General features: G+C 46.2%; 1 protein-coding gene across 1 annotated transcript in view; it reads right to left on the bottom strand.

Moving 5' to 3' along the window:
* Positions 1 to 27,325, bottom strand: part of LOC142590423 (neural cell adhesion molecule 2-like) — a 483,557-nt gene that overhangs the window by 140,835 nt on the left and 315,397 nt on the right. The window contains exon 2 of the mRNA XM_075702523.1: positions 676 to 1,011. Coding sequence (XP_075558638.1) covers positions 676 to 1,011 — 336 coding nt within the window. The remainder of the gene's footprint in view (positions 1 to 675; positions 1,012 to 27,325) is intronic.

The raw sequence follows: 27,325 nt of genomic DNA, 5'->3' as shown, positions 1-27,325 counted from the left end.
GGTATGGATGACAGTGAGCAGGCATGCGGCATTCCACTGCACGTGATTCAACTAACTTCGTGCAACACTCATGTCGTCATGGTAAGGCGCCCACCAGTTTCAACAATGTAACATCCTCTATGAAACGTAAATATTTAATAGAGAACATTCATATGCGGAAAACGAAGCACGCCGCTTCCTTTTTGGTGCAAGCGTTGCTAATCTGCCTGAGCTGCATTTGCTCAATTAGAGAAACTCTGAAAGTGGGGCCAATAGGAGCACGATTTTTGGCCTGCTACTCCGCGCAGGCGGAAGGGAGAGAATCGGGAATTGAGGAATGGAAGTAAGAAGGTCGTTGCATCTAGATGTCGAAGTATGAAATATTTACGCTTGATGTGACACCAGGGTTCATATCTCAGGGACGGCCCGAAGGACATACTACACGGGAGGGCTTCACACATATTTTGACCACATCGGGCCCCTTAGCGTGCACCGTCGTCAGAGAAATCAGGCGTTTCTGCATTCTGTGCCATGGGAATGCTTGAGCTATGCCTGCGAATCAAAGCTGGGACATCGAGCTCCGCAGCATAGCGCTATAACCACCAACTTACCACGGCGCACGTTGCATGGCAACCTGCGGTTCATCTGGGGATTCGATCTATATTCACAGTATCCGTGATATGCGGGAAGGCTCACCGACAATGTGGAGCTCGACGTCGTAGCTCCTGCGGCTGCCATGCTTGTACTCGACATTGCAAACGTAGAGGCCGTGGTCCTCGTAGCGCAGTGCCGAGATGGCCAGCAGTGCGGGCCTGCGCACGGCCGAGAAGTGGGCGCGTCCCCGCAGTGGCTCAGCGACCGAGTGACGCGCCTGCATCAGGTTTCCGCGGCGACCTGGAGGCGGGTCGAGCGTGTAGAGTGCCGTGGTCGGGTCGTCAGCCCGGTGCCACCAGACCTTGACCGCTGGGTCTGAGCGCGGTCCCAGGTCGCAGGGCAGGTCGGCGGTCGCACCCTCCGTCAGCAGCACCGTCACTGCAAGAACGGGAGCGGAACCATTACTGCCGCGTCGCGCACTGCACCGATCACGCAGTCACTGCCGCCGCTGTCGTTCATCAGCTGCGACGACATAGGACAGTCACTACGAACAACCTATCTATACCAGTGACATGACCATGAAATAACAACTCTGAAGAAAACAGGAAATAAAGCGAAGTTTCCAAAGGTGAACAAATACAATAGCACTATACTTACGACAACGAGAGAAAACCTGTCAAGGAAGAAGAAAGCAACACAAGAGAAAGTAATTACATGTAGCTTGCAACTCGCGCATGATAAGCGAATGCCACCGGTACGAGAGAAGTATTGCTCGGGGAAGGGAAGTGGTGGGAGCATATTCATATTCTCTTTCGTTTATTTAGGTGCTGTAGTGGTGAGGAGACAGGCTGTCATAGTGAAAGAAGGCATTGTCGAACTGCATTTGTAACAATCACAGTGTAACACAGGCACATGCAGTGTAACACGACATATATGATAAAAGAAGCTGCCTGTCTATACACCTTGAAATCAAATTCAATAACCTAATTAGTCAATTACTACCTATATACAAGCTGTAGAAGCACAACAGAAAACGATATACCATTGTCATGTAAAAAAGGCACAGTTGTGTGGAAGATAAAATGGCGAATATAAATTTTATTACATGCAACAAGATGCCAAGATTGCCAACATGCCAAGCTTTATGCATGCGTATGCGGCGCGGGCTGATATGACCCAGCGGAATGCACTTTCTTGAAGGAGTCTTCATTGGTTAATGGAATGAGAGCAACGTTATCTGAGGTATCTGCTTACGCCGGGTGACCTTTTTGTGTTAACACTGTGCGAAGAAGGCACGCAGGTAATACAGAAGGCAAAATGCCAACACGCACACATGCACAAAACGTGCGCGCAGACAAGTAGCCTGCAGGTGCACTTTAATAGCAACGAAATTGAGAACTTCCAATTTCATACGCGCAAGCTTTGGCTACAGATGCGTTTCTATGGCGGAGAAGGTTCGAGCTTCGTGATACGGGCGTAAAGCATAAACGATGTGGCATGCTCCGTTCGCTATTTTAAGGCGTTGCTTCAAGTCTGAACGGTCACACGCATGCAGTAAAAGAGCTGACTCGTTCAGCATCTGTCTCGTTACTCCGCAAGAAAAGGGGCTGGCCTGCCGGGCGCGGCTATCCGAACACTAAGGTGACAGCAAAGCTCGACTCACTGCTGGCAAGAACAAGAGAGTCCGGGAGACCAACATGCTCAGAAGGAAATGGAACGAAAAAGAAAGAAGCTGAACTGATTCCACCCGAAGTTGAAGGCTCGAAACGGTTTCGCACAAATTCGACCACAGCGCGCCTGCTTGTTGTTGCCGATTTTTCGCGCTACGCCCGGCTGCCGTCTCAACGGGGCTCCCGGTGGTGCAAAGTTTAGGACTCGTAAAAAGAAAAGTATGAAGAAGAAGAAGAAACGAGCCAACGTGACAGAGAAAAACGGGCCAAAATCACTGCTCCAATCCCTTCGAAATCCCGACGACAGGGCCCTGCTTCGCTTTTCCCCTTTTTCAGCGAAGTTGTTTTGAAAACTACTTTCTCTTTGTTCGTTCTTCCCAGGCATCTTTTGGGTTCTTTGAGAAATCGGTTTCCAAGTCTAGTTTGGCCAACCTGATGTTGCTTTTTTGTCGTTATTCGGGTAACTCACGAGGCTGTTTATTTCGTCCCGTTTCCAGCTCTCTGCAATGCTCCTAAGCGGTCCTTCTTTTTCGCTGCGCCACACCTGACCGCCTTTCTTCATTTTTTTTCGGCTATTATTCGTGTCAGGCTTTGTTCTTACTTCTAAGCGGTGTCTTTACCTCTGTTTCTTTCTTTATGCGGATGATACTTCCTTACTCATCCACTAATACCCGATCTGTGTGGGACATTTGTACATTGTTCTAGTGTAAGCCGCGGAGCTTCCGTGAAGTTCGTGTAGACTTCAAGCCTTTGGTACACTTAATTCGCACAGAGTAGCTTAGCAGTCACGCACCGTCAATAGAGGCACCAACGGCACTTAACAAAGCTGGTTGAAATTAGCGAATATATTTAGATTTGTATTCAAATTCAAATTTATTTTTAGTATAGCAGCCATAACGACCAGCGACCAGAATAAAAAGAAAACGCTTTGGGATAGCTAGGGGGGAACAGGGAATGCAGTAGAGGTAATTTTGACAGCACGCCGCCGCCCATAGCGGTGCTACAACAAAATTGAAATCAGTAGCTAGGCTGGTTCTATTACATACGAAAGGCTAAGGACGTCAGTCCCCACATCTGAATCTGCTATCGCCGTGGAAGCTTGCGCAACAGTAATCTTTACCGGGAAACGTATGCGGGATCCGCTACGTGCTTTGCATTGTTATCAGGAGCGCCTTATAATCAATTGTGTGGTTCGGATGCTTGTTTTGTACTTCTTCTTTAATGAGACGTATGCTGTTCTGTATGTTGCATGCGTGATTCCAAAGGATGTATGCGCCGTTTGCCTCACTTTGTTGAGTGCTTGAAGCCCCTGCCTGACGGGGGTAGGAGCCGCTGCTCCTGGCCTGCACTGACCCCGGTATCGGCGGCATTTTTGCGAACGGACTCGGACGCAAAAAATGCCGACCACCTAGAGGCTAACAGCTTCGCTGTAGAAAGTTCCGTTAGGAAATCATCATCTCGGTAATCAGGTTGGCTTACGCAGTATTAAAACATAAGTCGAAGCCAAATTTATTGCAGTGGCGTCTGATTCACAAGAGTATTTTTTTTTAACTATTGGCGCGTCAGTAGCCTAGTCAAGTCTATCCTTTTTTCAACCAGATATAGTATTCAGTATTATTTAATTCAGTAGTATTCAGTATGTTGTTAATTCAGTAACAGCAACTTTTGTTTAGGGCGTTTCTGCGGCCATTTAATAGCGTTCCAATACAACAGGTTTCCCGGAAATACATATCCTCTTGTACTTTTTCCTTAATAACTAACCTGATGTATGTTTCATCGTTATTTGGTAATGTGAGTTTGTATCGTTGACACAGCATTGAGTCGAGTGTTTTTTTTTTTCCTTTTGATATATTGGTCTTAATGGTTGATTTGGCCAACCTGATTCGGTCAACCTGATTTTGATTTTGTCTGGTTTGGCTTTCGGATATAGCTCTTCTCTGCAGCGACATTGCAAAATATACCGTGTCACTTTTCTCATAGATGCTTGGGAAATTCAGGAGCCGAATAAATTATGATTACTGCGCGCACAGGGCAGAGTACAAGATCCACTGCCTGCGAGATCGGGGTCCGTATTCACAATTAACGTCTTACGCCACGGCTGCTTGCAAGAGCCAGTCAATCGTCACATTAGGCACATTATTAGTGGAGGTGGTCGGCCGAACACGAACGGCTCTTGCAAACGAAAAGCATTGTGCATTCTGGCTGAGATCCCACGAATAACTTGTTCCGCGGTATAGATCCGATCGCATGCTGTCATCGGGCGAATTGGCGGCGCTAATTGTCCTGCTTCAATTCGTTCCGATAATTGTTGTTCACTTAATGATGAGACCCTCGCAAAATGGTAATCAGGTAAGTTCCCCGTACCTTGGGAATTTACCTTATTACGCATGCCGAATTGCGTGGCGCGCGTCGCGGCGCAACCCACCTTTTGACGTAGCAGGGTGGTGTAAAATCAAGCTTCACTACACGGCGCAGTAAAGCAGTCCGTCTCGCCACTGCTGCTCAAGTGAATATATGTATTCAATCGGGAGTTGCGCACAGCACCAAACGGAATAAGACCGCTGAAAGAGGGAAGTGCGACGGCGGATTTATTGAAACGCCGCCTTGATGCGTCACAGGAGGCAATCAGGTAAATTGAACGAATAATGTGAGCTCAATTATTTCGATTTGCATGCCCATTTTAAACAATGAATGAAATTTTGAAATTTCACGAGCCATAACTACGCTGTGATTATGAGGCACGCCATAGTGGGGAACACCGGATTAATTTTGACCACCTGGGGTATTTAACGTGCACCCAACGCACGGTACACAGTCGTTTTTGCAACCTGCCCATCCTTGAAACCTTGAAAAGTTTAAGCACGGAACTAGGCCTTCATGGCCATTTCCTCCAACTTTCCAATATAAACGTGTGCCTTAAAGCTTGTAACTGAGGTAATTAATGCAATTCGTTTGATTAGTGAAGTGACTGCATTTCTTTTTATTGCAAGTGATGCCCCACTGAGCACATAAATGATTTGTAGCTACATTATTCGAATAGCTTGCTGCGCTTTCTTTGTTTTTTTTTTTGAGTGTCCGAAAAAAAAAACGCACGCACCTACAGAATGCCAAGCCTATGCACAACATATACTTTTTTCGTCGCCTTCATAGATTGGACTGAGCTTTATACTTTAGAGACCCCCTTTTTTTTTTCTTGACCGTCATGCTCCTCCCGCTAAGTGACTAAGCGCACAATTGCCTTTTGAGATTTGGTACTGTGTATTTCAGTAATTCTTTTCGATTACTTCTTCGTTTTCCACCTCTCTCTTATCCCCAGTGTAGGGCAGTAAACGAGACGCTCGTATAATTAACCTTCCCGCCTTTCTTATCCTTGCATTCTCTTTCACTTTCGATTTCCATTCTTTTAGCCATTACACATATTGGCTCTCACGCAGTCGCCTCTTTCACCTGAATTGGTAACTCGAATGGTCGAATGAATAGACAAATAGTATAGTATTAGAAATTGAATCGAAAGAAAGCGACCCTGGCAAAATTACACTCCTTGATCTCATTGTTATTTTTTTTCCCAAGTTGATAAGAACTCACGTGCTACGTGACTCACGTAGCATGCCTCGGTGCTTAGGACTTTTACGGTTGTAGTTGAGTTGTTGAGTTGAGTTGTTGTAGGCTACTGGTGGGATTAGCCTTGCAGTTGCTGCCGGTAATTGCTCCACTGTAGCGACACTTAAAATAAATAAATCACATAATCAGACACAGACTTCCCAATTACAAATGGTCACTCCTCAGTTCACCATGTGGAAGCCAAATCCGTGTCCTGTAGGTAATTTAACAGAAGGCGAGAGACCTCCTTCCTACACAATCGGTTCCCGCGCGGGAAAACAATGTCCTGAAGAGAGCTGTGAGGAAGTCCTGTGTTCTTGAGGGACCCGAATAACACCCTCCTTTCCGCGTTATACACAATACAGCACATTAGGTAATGTTCTATGTCACCGCACACACCACACGTTGAACATAATGGTGATAACGCCAGGCCAGTCTTATACTTCCACGCAGGGGTACGAGCAGAGCCCGTGCGAATGCGGAGCAGTAAGGTGGCTTGGTTTCTTTTGAGACCCTTGATCACACATGGCTTGTGAGGTGAGCTCCACAAAGAACTGAAGTGGCACGATACCGCTTCTCTGAAGAGTCTCTTGTCTTCTTGAGGCACTTTTCTCAAAGGATTACCAGACAGCGCTCTATGGGCGAAGCTGTCCGCCATCTCGTTGCCTATGATACCTATGTGTGATGGCACCTATTGGAATCGTATGGAGAAGCCTTTGACACGGAGATTTTGCACCGAACGTAGGGAGCTTAGAGATAAGGCATCATTAGGGAACCCGTGCTCTAACCTTTGAAGGGCGGATTTTGAATCTGTAAGAATGACAACAGGTTGAGGCGTACAAAACCATAGCTTTTTGAGAGCTGCCTCAATGGCAACGCTTTCTGCCGTTGTGGAGGACACGACTGCACTGAAGCGAACGGACCAATCACCAATCATACTTCAAAGAGGGAATGTGAAAAGCAGCTGCACTAGATCCTCTGACCTTGTCCCCAGAGCCATCAGTAAAAATTTGAAGATGACGTGCATATTCAGTTTCAAGATGTTCCAGTACGAGCGAACGCGTTGCCGCCAAAGGAGAACTCCGCTTAGTACGAACATGAGGAACTGCCAACGAACAATCGAGGCTCGCAAAAGACCAAGGTGGTGTCAACCTCTTAGTTCGACCTCTAGCGTCAAGACCCAGGTAACCAAGAGTATTAAGGGCCAAGTACGCTCGGGACTCGGATCTCTTTCGAAGGCGCTGTAGAAGGGCTCGGCCGGCTGCCGTATGTTTGAGCCGCCCATTATGCATCAATAACCTTTGTGAAGCGACTAAGGTAAGAGGTCTCGATAGAGATTCATAAAGTACTGCATTGTTAGGAGCAGTCTGCGGAACGCCAAGAGCCCTTCTTAGGCCCTTTCTGTGCAGAACCTCAAGTCGTTCCAGCTGTGATATCGATGGGGAAATTAAAGGGAGCTGATACATTATTCGAATCGTCACTAGCGCATCGTGCAACCTGATCATTGAAGAAGGGTGATTTCCCCATTGCTCACTTGCAACTCTACGGATCACATTGAGACGCGAAGATATCGATGTCACAACCGAGTCCACAGCTCGTCGCCACTGTAGGCGGTGGTCAATAATGACGCCCAAAAAGCGCTTGTGTTTCAATTGTCTAAGACAAGATTGATTAAGGTCTATCTTCAGCCGCGCATACCTTCTTCCTCTACCTGGAAACATGATGAAGCCAGATTTTTCTACTGAGAGAGTCAACCCGACATCTTGAAGGTAATTTTGAACTGAAAGTAATGCCTGTCGAGCTATCAGAGCTAAACGCTTGTGTTGATATCCAGTTAACCATAGACAAATGTCCTCCGCGTATATCGACATATGGACATGCCTGCAATGCTTTTGCACTTCAGCGGGAAGACCAGCCATTGCAACGTTAAAGAGCGTTGGGGAAAGAACACTTCCCTGAGGTACACCTCGCGAAACCGCCCTTTCGGTGCTTGTGGTACTTCCTAATCGCACTTGAATTTTCCGATGACTGATAAATGAGTGAATGAATCGCAGAAGGTAGCCCTGTACGCCCATGGCCTGCAAACTATTTAGTATTGAGCTCTGAAGGACGTTATCATAAGCCTTTGATACGTCTAGGAAAATAACTAGTGTTGAAAGGCCGAAAGCTCTATGATGTTCAATATGGCTTATCAAGTCCAAGACGCTATCTTGCGCGCTTAAACCTGTTCGAAATCCAGTCATGCATGTTGGCAGAGCCCTTCTATCTTCGAGCCACCAAGATAAAAGCTTACTTGCCAGCTTCTCCATGAGCTTAGCCACGCACGACGTCAGTGATACAGGACGATACGAGGCCAAGTCTGTCATTTCTTTGCCGGGCTTCAGCACTGGGACAACGTGAGCTATCTTCCATGAAGGAGGAACGTCGCCAGTCTCCCACACTCGATTGAGATAGCTTAGGAGCATCTTCCGGTGTTCCAGAGGTAGGTTCTGCATCATCTGGTTGGTGATGCCGTCAGGACCTGGTGCACATCGACGCCGCAGGCTGCTGAGTGCTGTCTGTAGCTCTCGAAGTGTAAACGGGGCGTCCATCACAGACGTAAATGTTGCAGGCAGAGCGCAGGGATGAATTCCTGAACTTACACTTACAAATGCATCTGCAAATTCCTCTGCCAAGCACACGAGAGGTTTCTGCTTGCGCAGTGCAAGCGCTTCGAAAGGTTTACTAGGACGAGAATCTCCAGCAAGACTGCCAATGACTCGCCAAATTCTCGTCATCGGTGAGAAAACCGTCAAGCTAGCGCAGAAGGATGCCCGCTGCGACCTACAGAGCTTGTTCGTATGGCGTCGAATGGCAGAGTTAAGCCTATTGAAGGTCGTCTTCAAGGATCTGTCGTCCTTCTTCCGCATCAGTTGTCGCTCCGCCCTTCTGCGCGCTGCGCAAAGGTTCCTGAGTTTTGAATCCGAAGTCGGAAAATGATTAGGCAACTTGACCGCTGTGGTAGCAGCCATCTTACCAGAAATCATTTTGTCTAAGACATCACCAGAAACACATGCAAGTTGCTCCCTGTATTTGTCCCAATTAACGACATGGCTAATTTTAGAGCCGCGCATATGGAAGTCGGCACTAAACACTAAAATTGGATAGTGATCACTTCCCATGCGGTCAGGAGCAGTTGACCACTTCACGCGGACGTCAGATGAATGCAAGGTTAGGTCTATGGATGTGGCTGAGGCTGGAGGCCGGAAGAAAGTCGGACTTCCGTCATTGGCCACGCACAGGTCCAAACTGTCGATAACTTCTACAAGTTTGCGTCCGCGGGAATCTGTGTTCCTGTCACCCCTGACAGAGTGATGGGCGTTGAAGTCCCCGCAGATAATTCGGGGCTCTGGGCAACGGTCACAAAGCTGCTGGAGAAACAAGTCCATTGCTACCTTCTTCCGCGGAGACAAGTATACGGAGGCAACAGAAAGAGTTCGGAAGCCAAGCCGTATCCTCACAGCCGCTACCTCAATACTATCGGTGCAAAGATCGGTGACGTTCAAAGCCACATGAGGAATCTCTCTTCGTATGTAAAGGGCGGCACTTCCCGCGGGAAATGACCTTATGCTGCAATTCTTATGGGCGACATATCCAGTCAACGATCTCCCGCTTGGTAGGCCAGCCTCTGAGAGGGCTAATACTGGAACACACGTATCTTTCAGAAATAATTTAAGTTCTGCTAATCGACTGATAATCCCAGCGCGGTTCCATTGCATAATCGGCACTGTAATTTGCCGACCTCTGCATCTTTTGTATTGCAGCGCGATGTTTTCTGGGTCTTCTTTAAGCGCAGACTACTGGCTGTTGTGGGCAACACTGGCTGGTAATCCTGCATATGATCTCTGTGGCTGCGAGGACAACATTGACCACTTATTGTGCCACTGTCCTCAGTTTGAAGCACAAATACAATCTATGATTAATGCACTCAAGTAACTAGATGATCGACTTCTGAATGAACAGACAATGCGAGAACACCGCCCCACCAATCATCAGTTCAGAAGGCACTAAAGGCACTTTTGTGCTTTCTGAGAACGTCTGGCTTGTGCGAGCGCCTTTGACTCTCTAGTGTTGTTGCTGCACGTTTCTCTATCCCCACCTCTATCTTTCTCTCCCTTATTTCTATTCCTCTTCTCACTTCCCCCAGCGCAGTGTAGCCAACCGGACCCTTGACTGGTTAAAGGGACACTAAAGGTTACCAGAAACTCACGTTAAAGTGGTAGAGCAATGTTCTAGAACGTCTAAGGCGTCAATATAATCGCGAACAGAGCTTTAGTAACCGAGAAATTGAGGTAAATGCCTGACACGATTTGAGACCCCCCAGCGACATTCCGGTACTAGCCCGACGACGAAAGCACTCCTCATAATTTGTGTTACTAATACTCAACTACTCGTATTAAAAATATCATTTCATTCGATTATAAGACGGAAAAAATGCTACTTGTCTACGTCTATTCGATTCTAAGAAAAAATAACATTTTGACGTTACCCTTCAGTAATATGGGTGGTCGAAAGGTTTCGTTTTCGCTCGACTCTGCGCCGGGCACGCTTTGGAGTTTTAGTAGTTTCGTTATCGCGTCGCGCTGTGAGGGTTCTGTTGGCTCGCGAAACTTTCATTTGGAAGAAGCAGCGAGAATGCCACGTCCATGTGATGTCGTGGGAAGCCCTCGTTGCTTTCCCGCTCCGGAGAGCCGGTGTCGAGGCCGCCGTCGTAGTACGCAACGACGCCGGCAGCGCGAGCCCTCAGCAGCAGGTCGCGCTCGTCAGTGCTCAAATCGCTGGAGTTGAGCCCACCATCACGAGCCATTCTGTCGTTGTCAGGGTCCGTTGCGACGAGCGTCGAAATTTGCGTCATAGAATGAAGTACCAGCTTATGGTCGCGCCTTTCTCTCGCTAGTACCATACTCCCGCTTTCGCTCTCCTGTCGGCTCTGCCTTGGCTCTGTTTCTGGCCGTGCGTTTGCGTTTTGCGCAGAAAAGCCGTAGCGCCGTCTGCGGACGCCGTTCTACTCACCGATGGCGCAGCGTCACTAAGAGACCATGATGTCAGTACTCCTCGATCGGAGGGCGGGTGATTTGAACTGCGCTAGAGGTACGCGGACGCTTCAGAACGCATTTTCTCTTAAAATAAGTCTCACCTTGGCACGAAACAAGCGTTTCGAGGTTTCTGGAATGGTATTTCAACAGTCCACGTTGACTTAATAGTAACCTTTAGTGTCCCTTTAACATCCCCGTCTTCCTTCTCTCTCTCTCTCTCTCTTGTGGAGCACTAGCTTATTTAACACTTCTCCAGCAGTTGTCATCAAATAAGTGAGCGTTTTCTTTTCTGTTCCCGTTCCCCTTCCTCTCCTCTGTAATCATGTTGTCGTCCCCGACTTCCTGCGCGATTCATATCCCCATGACCTTTCAAATAATAATAATAATAATAATAATAATAATAATAATAATAATAATAATAATAATAATAATAATAATAATAATAATAATAATAATATTATTAATAATAATAATAATAATATTATTATTATTATTATTATTATTATTATTATTATTATTATTATTATTATTATTATTATTATTATTATTATTATTATTATGAAGGTGAAGGAGTATGTCTATGGTACAAGCGTACATTCCCTGAACCAGTTTTTCTTTATGCTGAATTGGTTGTCCTACCACGTGCACTAGTGCAAATCACTTTTGAGAGAAATTCCTGCAACCACTTGTCGCGAACTCGTCGGCAGCAGTTGCACTATGCATCCTTTTAAATTTGCACAATACGTGGCACATTACTGAGGTGCGTGATACGCAAGGCCCACTGCGCACGCGCCTCCTTTCTGTAGTACCGCTAATTCTAACACACGGTGATCGCGTACCGTGCTTGAGCGGCAAACAAAATCAATGAATTGACGAAAAAGGTGAATATTTCTTACGTGGAACAATAAAGTTTGTTTGCGCATATTTATGTGTCATTTACAGTGATTACAAATTGTGAACTGCTGCGGTGTTCCTTGCGCTGCTTGTCAGCATTCGTTGTAGATTCGATTACAGTACGTCATCATCATCATCAGCCTAGTTACGCCCACTGCCGGGCAAAGGCCTCTCTCATACTTCTCCAACAACCCCGGTCATGTACTAATTGTGGCCATGTCGTCCCTGCAAACTTCTTAATCTCATCCGCCCACCAAACTTTCTGCCTCCCCCTGCTACGCTTCCCTTCCCTAGGAATCCAGTCCGTAACCCTTAATGACCATCGGTTATCTTCCCTCCTCATTACCTGTCCTGCCCATGCCCATTTCTTTTTCTTGATTTCAACTAAGACATCATTAACTCCCGTTTGTTGCCTCACCCAATCGGCTCTTTTCTTATCACTTAACGTTACACCTATCATTCTTCTTTCCATAGCTCGTTGCGTCATCCTCAATTTAAGCAGAACCTTTTCGTAAGCCTCCAGGTTTCTGCCCCGTAGGTGAGTACTGGTAAGACACAGCTATTATACACTTTTCTCTTGGGGGATAATGGCAACCTGCTGTTCATGAATTGAGAATGCCTGCCAAACGCACCCCAGCCCATTCTTATTCTTCTGATTATTTCCGTCTCATGATCTGGATCCGCCGTCACTACCTGCCCTAAGCAGATATATTTCCTTACCACTTCCAGTGCCTCACTACCTATTGTAAATTGCTGTTCCCTTCCGAGACTGTTAAAAATTACTTTAGTTTTCTGCAGATTAATTTTTAGACCCACTCTTCTGCTTTGCCTCGACAGGTCAGTAAGCATGCGTTGCAATTGGTCCCCTGAGTTACTAAGCAAGGCAATGTCATCAGCGAATCGCAAGTTACTAAGGTACTCTCCATTAGCTTTTATCCCCAATTCTTCCCAATCCAGGTCTCTGAATACTTCCTGTAAATACGCTGTGAATACCATTGGAGATATCGTATCTCCCTGCTTGACGCCTTTCTGTATAGGGATTTTCTTGCTTTCTTTATGGAGGACTACGGTGGCTGTGCAGTCGCTATAGATCTCTTTCAGTATTTTTAAATACGGCTCGTCTACACCCTGATTCCGCAATGCCCGTATGACTGCTGAGGTTTCGACTGAATCAAACGCTTTCTCGTAATCAGTGAGGGCTATATATAAGGGTAGATTATATTCCGCACATTTCTCTATCACCTGATTGATAATTTAAATATGGTCTATTATTGAGTAGCCTTTACGGAATCCTGCCTGGTCCTTTGCTTGACAGAAGTCTAAGGTGTTCCTGATTCTATTGGCGATTGCCTTAGTAAATAGTTTGTAGGCAACTGACACTAAGCGGATAGGTCTATAATTTTCCAAGTCTTTGGCGTTCCCTCTCTTATGGATTAGGATTATGTTAGCGTTCTTCCTAGATTCCGGTACGCTCGATGTCATGAGGCATTGCGTATACAGGGTGGCCAGTTTCACTAGAACAATGTGCCCACCATCCTTCAACAAATCTGCTGTTACCTGATCATCCCCAGTTGCCTTCCCCCTTTGCATAGCTCCCAATGCTTTCTTTACTTCTTCCGGTGTTACCTGTAGGATTTAGAATAAATCTAGACTATTCTCTCTTCCATTATCGTCGTGGGTGCCACTGCTACTGTATAAATATCTATAGAACTCCTCAGCCACTTGAACTATCTCATCCATATTAGTAATGATAATGCCGGCTTTGTCTCTTAACGCATACATCTGATTCTGGCCTATTCCTTGTTTCTTCTTCACTGCTTTTAGGCTTCCTCCGTTCCTGAGAACATGTGCAATTCGATCCATATTGTACTTCCTTATGTCAGCTGTCTTACGCTTGTTGATTAACTTCGAAAGTTCTGCCAGTTCTATTCCAGCTGTAGGATTAGAGGCTTTCATACATTGGCGTTTCTTGATCAGATCTTTCGTCTCCTGCGATAGCTTACTAGTGTCCTGTCTAACGGAGTTACCACCGACTTCTATTGCACACTCCTTAATGATGCCCACAAGATTGTCGTTCATTGCTTCAACACTAAGGTCCTCTTCCTGAGTTAAAGCCGACTACCTGTTCTGTAGCTTGATCCGGAATTCCTCTAGTTTCCCTCTTACCGCTAACTCATTGATCGGCTTCTTATGTACCAGTTTCTTCCGTTCCCTTCTCAGGTCTAGGCTAATTCGAGTTCTTACCATCCTATGGTCACTGCAGCGCAACCTTGCCGAGCTCGTCCACATCTTGTATGATGCCAGGGTTCGCGCAGAGTATGAAGTCGATTTCATTTCTAGTCTCACCATTCGGGCTCCTCCACACCCACTTTCGGCTAACCCGCCTGCGGAAAAAGGTATTCATTATCCGCACATTATTTTGTTCTGCAAACTCTACTAATAACTCTCCCCTGCTATTCTTAGTGCCTATGCCATATTCCCCCACTGCTTTGTCTCGAGCCTGCTTCTTGCCTACCTTGGCATTGAAGTCGCCAATCAGTATAGTGTATTTTGTCTTGACTTTACCCATCGCCGATTCCACGTCTTCATAGAAGCTTTCGACTTCCTGGTCATCATGACTGGATGTAGGGGCGTACAACCTTCATTTTGTACCTCTTGTTATGACAAGACCTGCCACCCTCTCGTTAATGCTATAGAATTCCTGTATGTTACATGCTATATTCTTATTAATCAGGAATCCGACTCCTAGTTCTCGTTTCTCCGCTAAGCCCCGGTAGCACAGGACGTGCCCGCTTTTTAGCACTGTATATGCTTCTTTTGGCCTCCTAACTTCACTGAGCCCTATTATATCCCATTTACTGCCCTCTAATTCCTCCAATAGCACTGCTAGACTCGCCTCACTAGACAACGTTCTAGTGTTAAACGTTGCCAGGTTCATATTCCAGTGGCGGCCTGTCCGGAGCCAGGGATTCTTAGCACCCTCTGCTGCGTCGCAGGTCCGACCGCCGCCGTGGTCATTTGCTTCGCAGCTGCTGGGGACTGAAGGCCGGGGTTTGATTGTTGTGTTCATATAGGAGGTTGTGGCCAAGTATTGCACAAGGGGGGCCAATCCTGCTCTGGTGAGGGAGTGCGTTGCCGGTTCTGGTCACCGGGATCAGGCCCCACTCCAGGCCTGTTCTTGCAAATTTATCAACACGCGGATTTTTTCGATCCGGTGGAATATTGCGCGGCACCGTGATTCGAACCACGGACCTCTTGCACGCGAGGCGGCTGTTCTACCTCTGCGCCACCGCTGCACAGTATACGCTATAATCCAATTCAAGCTTCAGGCCAAAGCTTTCGTTCCCGCTTTGCGGGATGAGTTCTATGTTTTGTTCCGCAATGTACGAGAGAACATGGTGCCCTTAATCTGATAGTGCACCCTTTTTGCACTGCAAAGGATCATCCTACAGCGATCGCACTAAGTGTATCTCGGAGTTGAAACTTTGAGCTACGACTTGCATATATGAACCATGGACCAGCGCCGCCTGTGCACCCCGCGCTAAGTAGGCGCATTCAGCTTTTCTTCGAGGCACAGCTCTCGACGAGACACTTTAATAGTGCATGTTTTGTGCTTTGTGTGTGTTATGTGTATGCTGTATTTTCTGTGTGTATCACTTCACTTCAGTAATCCTTGTCCAGCGCTGACATACAATGGGTGACCAAAAGTTTTGCAGCTCGCATGTATAAAAAACTGCCAGACCTTGGAAAAAATTTTTTTTCAAGGTAATCTCCCCTCACACTAATGCACTTCTCCCATTTTCCTGGAACGCTTTTGGTACTTTGCAAAAAACAACTTTCTTCCTGGTTGCCAAGCCACTCCTGTGCGGCAGTTTGAAGCGAGTTCAAGTCATCAAACCTCGTTCCCTTGAGGCGTTTCTTCTGATTAGAAAATAAATAAAAGTCACTCGGAGCCAGGTCGAGATTGTAGGGTGAGTAATGCTGCTGTTCGAAGCCATGGGCACACTCTCGAATGGCAGCCTTGGCAACACGAGACCTGTGAACTGGGGCGTTGTCGTGAAGGAGGGGGACACCTCTTGTCACTAATCTTTGGCGTTTTTCCACGATGGCGTTACGCAGTTTTCGAAGAACGTTGCCGTAGTATTCGCCTGTAACTGTCCTACTGTTTTCAAAATACTCAATGAGCAGGATCCCCTTTGCGCCCCAAAAAGGTGTCGCCATCACTTACTTCCCTGAGCTTTGGGTCTTGAATTTTTTTTGGCAGAGGAGACCCCGAATGCCTCCACTGCATAGACTGCTGTTTTGTTTCTGGATCCTACTGATACAGCCAAGTCTCATCCCAGTCACAAGGCGGGAGAGAAAATCTTCTGGGTTGCTTGAATATAGATGCACAAGTTCCCTTGATGAATGCACGCGCTAGCGTAGATCTTGCGCTGAGAGGTTCCTTGGCACCCCTCGTGCCGAAATATTCAACGTATTTAAAACACCGTGGATGTTAGTGGAAACACTGATATAAGAAATGTTTAATTCTCCGGCAACCTCATACACCTTGATTCGGCGATTATTCATGATAAGGCTCTCTGCTGAGGCTGAATGGTCCAAATCGGTTGAAGTGACCTGCCGCCCTGACCTTGGGTTGTCTTCCACGTGCACACGGCCACGTTTAATCTCATTGAACCACCGAGTCACTGTAGCATATGAAGGACATTCACTTCCATACACATTCACCATTCTACTGTGAATTTCTTTGGCGCAACTTCCTTCTTTGCACAAAAATTTAATAACATTCCGGTATTCGAGCTTGAAATCGTGGGAGGACGCCATGTTTGACTGACTGATGCAGACCACGTAACGAACTGGAAGTCTTGATATTCAGACCACGCTTGGCTGCAGAGATGATTTAAACATAAGGTAGAGATATCACTGTCAGACATTAGGTTGTTGCCAAGTTGCCGAAGTTTTTGACCTCCCCTTGTATTTTGCGCTAGGGCAATGTTAATGCCATCTACAGGGCTCACCGTCATATTTACACTGATGACTCCGTTACGGCTACATCACCTGTCATTGGTGTGTAGATTCCATCTGCGAGTGTTACCATCTCTGCCACTCTCAGTCACCGCACTTCAACTACAGCCACTGAACTAGCTGCACTGCGGGTCGCTTTGATTTACGTCATAGATCAGACAGCCGAGTCTTGGGCCATCTTCACCAATTCAAGAGCGGCCCTGTAGTCCCTGAAGTCACCACGCATGCAGGAACAGCTCGTAATGGACATCAGACGCCTATGCAATAAAGTCTGCGCACTGCATCACAGGGTTGTGCTGCAGTGGTTACAAGCTCACTGCAAAATACAAGGCAACATTCAGGTAGACCGTGCTGCCAAAGCGTGGCACGACACTTTGAGAGAAATGTTCCAGATACCTTTCCCGAGAAAATACGCGGCGACTCTGGTATCTGCACACGCTTGGCGTCTCCAGCGATCCCTCTAGACAGATACCAGCTACCAGTACGGACCCGTATACAACGTAGATCCATCGTGCGACTTTTACAAGTCGCGAGGCCTCAATAGAAAGGACCAAGCCTGCCTTCAACGCATAAGAATCAACGTGGCCTACACAAACTACTCCATGTGTTAGATTCCACTCACGTACTATCCAGTGTGCCCGGAATGTAACGTTCCTGAAGACCTGCAACATGTTCTATGCGATTGCTGCCGCTACGCATCAGAGAGAGAGAGAGAGAGTCTTCGAAGGCGGCATTACACCTTCAACAGGATTCGAGCTTAGCACTACAGCACATTCTCGACCCATGGCAAAGCATCACCCCGTGCGTTACGCGACACGAAAGCGCTACTGATGCTCTTGCGGTTGCGGGCCAAGAGCCTTAACGATACTTTGTAAATACCTACATATATATATAATCATGAGAAGCCAACAAACACTGACACCAAGGACAACATAGGGAAAATTACTTGTGCTTAATAAATGGAATGAAGAAACGATAAATTAATGGAAATTAAAGTGGATGAAAAAACAACTGGCCGCCGGTGGTAACCGAACCCACAACCTTCGCATTTCGCGTGCGATGCTCTACCATTTGAGCTACCGCGGCGATGTTTCGCCATCCACTTTCTTGGGTATTTATGTGTACTAGTAGAACCCTGGGAGTGTTAGCCAGGGCCACCACTCACAGACCTTGGCGGTGGACGTGGAACGTCCTGTTTGCCGCAGGCGTCACGAGAACGTGATCTTTTTGGGGTGAAGGCAACTGGTCAATAAGCCCACTTATGCTACTTGAAGGCATCAATGCGGCCGGATTCGAGGCCCTCATTCGGTTCCCACCGGCGGCAAGTTGTTTTCACTGCATATAGCATAATCATTACCATGCCCCTTAAATAGCATGTCAGGCGAACAGCCAGGCTAACATTTCCAGGATATCATTAAAGCTTGTTTCTCTCTTTTCAGTTATCAGCGCATTCATTTGGAGAAACATGCCAGGCATGCCTCCATGCAAACATTTTTTTCAGTTTTAATTAAAGAGCCGCTCTCTGTCTCCCTTCTCTTGTCAACTAACCTAATTCCATACATACACGCAACAATGCGTCCTAGAAAGAAATGTGTTGTGTAGGCTGCCCAACACATGATTTTTACATCTTTGCTTGAAGTTTGCTCTATACGGATACCATCCTTTACACGATGTCTGATACCCTTAGTCGCTGTCAGGCAAGTATAATTTATCGGGTATAATAGAATGCGTTTTTACCGTCTGAATCAAGAAACGAGATGCTACAAAACTAAAAAAAAGACGTGTTGTCCAGATCTCATTTTGACATACGCGTATGAAAAAAAAATCCCGATTGTCCATGCTTTATGATCCTTCGATTTGATGAATTATGGGGTTTTGCGGGCCAAAACCACGATCTGATTATGTGGCCTGCCACATTGGGGGACTATAGAAATTTGAACCACCTGGGGTTCCTTACCGTGCGTCTAAATCTAAGTGCACAAGTGTTTTCGCATTTGGCCCCTGTCGAAATGCGGCCGCCATAGCCGGGATTCAATCCCGCGACCTCGTGCTTAGCCTTCAATTTGTTATCGGTTGGATTACTTTGAGTTGAAATTCTGCAAAGATACAGTTTATCGCATCAACAGTTGGTGGCGCCTCCAACACATAGAAAATACAGGAAAATAACCACGTGTATCAATCGTAAATATTTCAGTCGCCATACGTTACAACACGAAGGTAATCGAATGGTCTCGTTCTTTCTTTTTTTGCCGTGGCATAAATAATGCCAAGAAAGGGTCTTTGAGCACACTATACAGGCAATAGATCTGGGCAATTGTGCTTGTAACATGCCAGAACCGACCAGATGGGTAGCACCTCAAAATTTGCTTTGTGGTTATCGAGCAATTCCGTGCCGGCACACCTAATTTCTTTGTAATGTTTATTTTTTATTTAATATTTTTGTTCAGTCTGCGCTACTGCTGTCAGAGCCTATATGCAGAGGAAAAAGCAGAAGGAGCACGAATTGTCGCGTGTGCGCAGGTTTCTAAGTAATGGCGTGATACGCTTGGCGTGCATGAAGCTGCACGGAAACTGTAAGCGCATGCATCAGCCAGCCTTAAGCAAAGACCTGACGCCTGCCGCGCGCTCAAACAATGGTCGCGTGCGTGAGGTCCACCCGGGAGGAGCAGCATCCCTGCCTCTACGGGGCGGAAAGGGAACTCGTAAGGGAGGGGGGACGCCCTGACGACTAACCCATTATTTCTGACCACTGCGATGCGCTTGTTTAAACCACTGCACGCTTCGCTTGTGGGCCTTTCGATTTTTCCTAAAGGTGCGCAGGTGCTGAATTATTCTCCGTGCATGCCTTCCCTCACTCCATCGGTCTTTCTCTCCGTTTCGCTTGTTCTTGCGGGGGACGTCTCGCCTACAACTATTACGTTTTTTTTTTCTTCGGCCCCTAACGTTTATTGAAGAGACGTTACAGCGTTGCGCAAATGCAAGTTCTCTGCGTTAATTTGTTTATCCTTCTTTCTAGTGATCTTCCCTTAGTACACAAAACTATACTCACAGGAGCGCTCCGAACTCATGTAGAGCTTTAAGTGCTCCGACATCCTTTCTTTTGGCGACCCGCAGCGGTTGCTTAGTGGCTATGGTGTTGCGCTTCTAAGCACGAGGTCGCAGGATTGAATCACGGCTGCATTTTTGATGGGGGCGAAATGCGAAAACAGTGTACTTAGGTTTAGGTGCTCGTTAAAGAACACCAGGTGGTCCATATTTCCGGAGTCCCCCAGTTGTGTGTACTTCGGAATCAGATCGTGGTTTTGGCGTGCAAAACCCCATAATCTGTTTAACTAGTCTTTCTCGCTTTTTTTCAGAAAGAGTCCTGTAGCAAAGAAGAAGCCCCACATCACACTGACGTCGCAATAGCAAGTGTCGAAGCACTAGTAGCGCGCGAGATACGGTGAGGTCGGGGATGTTATTTTCCATGGGGCAGAAAAGTTGAAAGGAAAATAAGAGGCAATACGGCATAAGCAAAGTAGAGAACAATTTCGGACTTCGTACAAAGAAAAGAAGCAAAAAAAGGAAAACTCCGAAACTTGGTGCGCAACAGTCGCATCAACATAAAGTTTAATTCCTTCCTTCCAAAAACTACCATTGATTGGAACCGCGTTCCAGCCTCCATCGCCTCCATAACCGATTTTGATGACGTAAAGACTGCTGTTTCTTGTTAGTTTATGTGAGCTTGTTTCGGTTGTCGGTAAGGTGTATTATGTACACTTTACTGTTTTTATATACTTATGTAGTTTTGTAACTACCACTCATCGCTGTAATGCACTAGCCTTGAGTAATTAATTTATTCGGTTAGCTTCATTTTACGCCACTGTCATTCAACACCACTGCAGTCTTAGTACACTACTAGACGGATATATAAACATTCAGGTAGTGGTCCTGTGTGAGCTTTACTCTAGTCTTTCAAGCTTTTCTATAGGAGAGCAACAACTCCCCTTGAACTGCAGCTGTGCGGGATGCGGTGTACAAGACTAATCATTCGTTACCGGTACAACTTGAGTTACCTGATTGATGACATATACGTGATTCATTGTAGAATATCCCTTCCTGAAGCCAGCCTGATCTCTTGGTTGACTGAAGTCAAGTGTTGCCCTTATTCTATTGAAAATTATTTTGTCGAATATTTTATGCAATACTTGAAAATTAAATTATGGGGTTTCAAGTGCCAAAACCATTTTATGATTATGAGTCACGTCGTAGTGGAAGACTCCGGAAATTTCGACCACCTGGGGTTCTTTAACGTGCACGTAAATCTAAGTACACGGGTGTTTTCGCATTCCGCCCCTATCGAAATGCGGCCACCGTGGCCGCGATTCGCTCCCACGACTTCGTGCTTAGCAGCCCAACACCATAGCCACTAAGCAACCACGGCGGGTTCATGTACAAATCGGGCGCGGCTTCACGGGCGTCGTCATTCCCACTGATACCGCGCTGTCCCGGAAGCCATTGAAAAAGTATGTCACATCCCATGTCATGGCTGTGGCGATAAGTACGGAGAATTTCCGAGTTCACTTCTTCATTGAATTGAATCCGACATAACGTAGCAGCTGTGAGGATTTGCGGAAGGGTGCAAAATTGTGTCCTGCGAAGGCAAAATATTGCAACCCTTTCCCCGATACTTAGTGATACAAATGCTGCCAAAGGACAAGGAATTCGGATTTGTATTTGTTTGAGAGTCGTGCAAGCCGTCATCGAAAGATACGCTATACATGCTCACGAGATTGATTCGCCAGAGCGTGCTGGCATCTATTGAAGACAGGCTGAAGACCGCTTATTTTTTCACATTTTTTATGCAGGAAACAGTCAGTAAACCGAAATATTGCAAATAACAAAACAAAAGATGCTGTGTGTATTCTAGAAATGTTCCATGCACGGAGCCTCGAGTGCTTTGACTTCGCTGCTGCGACCACATGGAGAAATCGCAGTTCTAAGTGGCAGAGCGAAGCCACATCACAGTACTGCATTGTACTCGCTGACGAAATGTAGCCCGAGAACGCATGCACGCGATGAAAGTATATTTATATTGCGCCTTCACAAGCGAAAAGGGGAGTAGCACACATCAGTAGAGAAAACCGTTTATTAGGGTGTAGAGGAAGTGGTGTACCCAACGACGAAACACTGATCGGGGCAGATAGGATGTAAGTATACCTTTCGCTCGATTCGGTTCCTTTCTTATCCACCGCACAAAGACAGGCCCATGTTGGTGGCGACGCAAGCCGCTTCAACTGCTAACGAAGCGCAAGAAATGAACGTATTGGAATGCTATCGTAACACTATTGCATTCCAGTTTTCCAGCGCACTAGCTTCTGTTCAAAGATTCCAACCACAATCAGGCTACAATGACTGGCGGTCTAAGTCTGCTTGCATACCGCCTAGCGGTCCTCGTGTATCTTTTGTCGTCGCAAAAGCAAGATGACAGTCACATGTAGAGGAACAGAAATATTTGCAAATCGAAAGGCAAGGCAATAAAAAAACAAAAAAAGCAAATGAAAAAGAGTCATAGAGTTCCTGCACACTTGCTTCGGCTGCTTCTTCCGGTCTCGCTGCACTCTACGAAGAAGGCCGAAGGTCATGCAAGCAGTGCGTGCCATACGGCAATTTCGGTTTACGCTATCTGCGTCATCATTTGTTTTCCCGCGTAACACGTAAAAAATAAAAAAAAAAACACCCAGCCACGCAGCTTCTGAGTGCTCCCATGCCCTCGTCAGCACGAAAACGTCTCTCTGCGAAGGCAGCAATTAATTAAGGCAAAAGCGTGTTTATATTACTCTTCCGGTATATCAATATAGAGAAATGAGGAGACGTGTGTACTTAACCTTCTTACTTCAACATACTGCACGTTTTTTGTTGTTGTTTATAGGAGTATCTCTCTCTTCCAAATCAGTACTTTCACTTTTTACCTGTTTAATTGTTATCACCGCGATGTTTACATTCGCTGTAGTGTTTTGGCAGAAAAAAATGTGCCCCTGCGGGACGCGTGCATGCTTAGCCCAATCAACATTTCCAGCTGGTACGGTGGCTGTGCAACTTGACTGCATTTTTTCACAAATATGCAATAGTGGCCCTAAAGCCTCGTCACACACAAGAGCAGGCCACTTTTGCAAACAAGATCGCTGCCACCGAAAGTACAGTCCCTCTATGCATGTATGATGTGCACGCGTTTCTGCCCATGAGCCCACGTATATAACGCAAACAAGGTGCGCATGCAAATAACACCTGACATTAGTAGCTATTATTGCGGCGTAACATATTATCACACCAGTACCGTCATGACATCATGGGAGAGGCTTGACGAGAACTTGCGCTATCCCAACAGCATAATATGTACCTGGTTTTGCGTTTGTTTCACTGACGCTGTGACGAAACTGTGAGTGAGAAACATGTCAGTGAAGCATAAGTATGTTGCAATATATGTACGTATATGTATGTATATGTATGTAAGCATGTTTGATACTGTCTCCCTACTTAAAGAGGGATTGTAGACACGTCAAGCCGTTGAAGGACAGCTTCCTTCTACAGTACCCCATCTGTAAGTGCACAGCATGACACATAAGAATTTCAATGTCAATTTCAATCATACACTCTTTGAACAATACTAACATGCGACAATTTGTTTCAGTAACGCATGGCTGTTTTGGTAGTTGTTAATTTTTTGCTTGTTATAGCAATTGACCACATTATCGTATCATTACAGCGTATTGTTGCTTTCGTAAACAAGTCAGGCTGCATGAGCGCTAAAATGGGTATCCAGGAAAGCAAGAGCATTGCATATACACAAAATCGTTTTTTAATATGATATTGTGTACACAGCAAATCTTTATGTAATATGTAATATCTAGCATAGGATATTTCAAAGTGCGTATTGAGCCTAACTGAGTTCACAATTGAGGCGCCATTTGAGCTTATTTGAGCCTAATTATACGCCTACTGTATGATATTGTGCATGTACATAATATTTTCGCATATAGGTTTGCATATCTGTATAAAAGCCCTACTAATCGAAATGACCCATTTTTGCATCGTATGCATGTTCGAATAGAATCCTTTTTTACGCAATGTAATAGGAGAGGTAGACGTTTTTACGTGGCCCCTGCTACTTCTCATCGCTTTGTAAGGAAATCTGTTATGACAAAATTTGACCTATTGAACGCAAATAATCAAGTGAGGAAGAATGGGGGGAAGATGGGGCTGCATTACCGATTGATGAGTTTCGGAAAGGTCCCTTCTAATAGGCGCTGACTGGCCGAGACAACGGAAGCAGGCGGGACGGAAAGAACGATACACCTCTCATTGGCAATATTAGTATTTTGCAAAACTTGATTTGCGTTTATTTGTCAGAAAAAGGTTAGTTAATTGTTAGAACAGCAAACGACAGAAAAAGAAGTTACCTCTTCTACTTTCATTTCCCCTCCCCCCCCCCCTTTTTTTTTACCCGAACTGCAGTGTTGGCACGGTAATATGGAGTCCCGAATTAATTGTAAAAGTATGTTCATATGTTTGAGACGTTTCTATTCGGAAAACGTGCTCAAAAAGAATAGTATCTATATGAATGTTTCCCAGAAAGTGCAGCCTAATGCTTGTTTATCGATAGACTGTTAATGAGTCCCGAGCAGTTGCTTTCCAAATCTCGTGACGTCTCAAGGAGGCAGCGCGAGAACTATATACAATAATTCACTTATACAATGAGCTCTTACAATGAATCTGTCGGAGCAGATAGCCAAGGGTCAGTGGAGGTCCATAATCAATAAAGGTATAGCAGCTTCAGACCGTCTTCACGCCCGTCTTTCGTTTTTGAGTCCCTTCTGCACACCAAGGCTCCGCTCACGTTAAGACTGACGTTTATGACATTCCCAAAGTATAATCTACAAATACATCGTACCATTCCTATTTAGCGTGACTTTAAGCGCTGCCAGGCACTAACCCAGGATGGGAACGCGCAAGAGCGGCTTACGTACGAAAATATGTAGGCACATCGCTTGCAAACATGGACGTCTTGGTGTGCCACTTTCCTCGTCAGACTCAAATAATATTCACCGGTTAAAGCACTAGTGGGGAAATGTCACGCCGTAGCCATTCGTATTTTCGGTTCTCTTTCGCATCACTTCTCACGCCAGGAAGTCATATCTCACTCTGCCATGGCTCTTGATGCGGCGCTCGTAATTCACCGCGCTCCGCCGTTGCATGTAGGCCCTGCGAGACTACATCCTCGCTGGCGTCTAAATGGCGCAAGGGCCAGAGAAATACATTGACCAGCGTGGGAAGGGGAAGCCCGTGAATGGACAATCGACTACAAGATCAAGAAGCACGATGTGCACACGCACGCTCGTCCAAAGCTTTACCAAGCGTCCGCACACACGCCTACGTCGCCGAAAGGACAAAACAGAGAGGATAGCAGCGCCAGTGAAGAAGCTCGCAGAAACAGAATAGGGGGCCTGCGACGTGACAAATTGTGCAGCGAGTGGAACAGCGCTATAGACAGAACGCCCCCTCCTCTCTCTGCCCGCCAACCTCCTCCCGCTTTTAGCTTTCTTTTCTTCGGCCGCCGTGACACTCAGGTTCGCGTGGATCAACCAGCCGAACGGCCAATGGCGCCCGCTTCGGCGCTGGGCGCGAGTGGCGCGAGAAGAGCGTGTCTTGCCGGTCCGATGGGCGGGTCGCCAACGTGCCGTTTTCCACGAAGATGGTGGCCCGGCACGCGAAAGCATGGAAAGGCGTTTCCTTTGACTCGGATTGATTTTCCCGCGTCCTTTCGTCAGGTTGCGCTGCTCCCGACGACGGCGCTATTCGTACGACGATAACACGCACCCCTTCTCCCATCGCAGCATCCCGGAGGCGGCCCTCCTGTTGCCGCTCCGTCTCCTCTGGCTCCATCTGTGATATACTGTATCGCGAAAGGCACGGTTTTCTTAACGGGGTACATCGGCGCCGAATGAAAAGAGATGCACCTGGGCCTATATGCTTTCGTAGTTTAGAGTATCACTGAGGCCAGTGCATTCACAATGTGGACAAACATCTAGCGGTGTCTCTACTTCCTTATTATGGGGAATTATCTTGTACTCAGGAGAAACGCTGCGATTTGGTGATGTAGCAAGTGTCGTTATTTTACCTTTTATTTGCTTAATTGTTGCTCGAATTAACCTTTTTCCCCTCAGCAATAAACAAACAAAAGGGGTCATTACACTGATCACACTTACATTCGTATAGCTGACCACTGCCTCACTGATTAAACGCATTTATTGAAAACGAAGCAGAACCTTCCAGCGGAATGTTAGGATACCTGTACGGATAAGCACACGTTTGATTGAGATCTGGATACGGGTGTGACGGAAACATGAGACGTTAGCCTGCATGGTACAACACCCGCATGCTACACATGGTGGGCAGGTACCCGCACGCACTCAAAAATATTTCAAGAGTCAATGACTTCTGTGCTCTTACAGAAGCAACGCCTTCATTGCGTGTGACGCGCAACCAATGTCTTCCAACGGGCCTGTAATGTCTGGGAGCTGTAGGCACCCGCTGCTACTCACACGTAGCATAACCTTTGTAGGCTATCTGTAACGATGAGTATTGGCTGCTGGCCTAAAGAGCCCAAGTCCTCCGCATCATTACATGATTGCCACGTTGACAAGCCAGACTGATGTTTTGTGGATGACGTTATTATTGTAAGCAACTTTGATACCGATTCCAATACAAACTACTTAAGTCTGAGCATACAAGTTCAATAAAATATATTTTTCGGCATTCCAACAAACCATCTTTCTTTAGCATTATTCTGAAAGCGCAGAAGCTTGACAATAAATTCAAACCAGAAGGCAATATAGAACAAAAATATTAATAAGAAGAATGGAATTGAAATAACGCCCTTTTCGTTACTTAGTATGAGCGTCAGGAGTTCAGAAAGAAGAAATATACTACAGTAGAGGGAGAAGTTGGCCTAGTTGTTCAACGTTCATACTTTACCAAACAACGCTAATCTATTCGAGGACAAAGAAAATAAGGTACACATACGAGCACTTTCTAATGACCTTCCTTTCCTTGTGCAGGTATGTTGTAGGGCTGTTTTGGCAAATCAGAAGGAAGGGCTATGCAGAGTTGACTGCAAACACGCCTAGGTGCCTACAACATGCCTGAAAGGTTAGCGAAGATTTATATACAATAAGGGCGCAGGGCTGAACAAGATGGAGCGTGGTTCTCTCAAGGGTTCGTCGTCGTCTTCACCAAACCGATGGATATCTTTGCCGCTGGCCTCGACTACATGTCGCGTTGCAGTACACTGTGAATTTAAAAGTTGACTAATTTTATTTGAAAGGTCATGCTACATTGATAGCTATGCAAATGCAGCTTGCATGGATGCTTTTTTTTTTCTTTTGTTCTTCACGGATCTGCTGTGCATTCGGTATGACAGCCGGGAAAAAAAGCGATTTTTTCGCTTTT

The sequence above is a fragment of the Dermacentor variabilis genome, chromosome 1 (assembly GCF_050947875.1).
Source record: "Dermacentor variabilis isolate Ectoservices chromosome 1, ASM5094787v1, whole genome shotgun sequence".
Lineage (NCBI taxonomy): Eukaryota > Metazoa > Arthropoda > Arachnida > Ixodida > Ixodidae > Dermacentor > Dermacentor variabilis.
The sequence above is the reverse complement of the archived record's forward strand: the minus strand, read 5'-3'. Positions and strand labels throughout refer to the sequence as shown.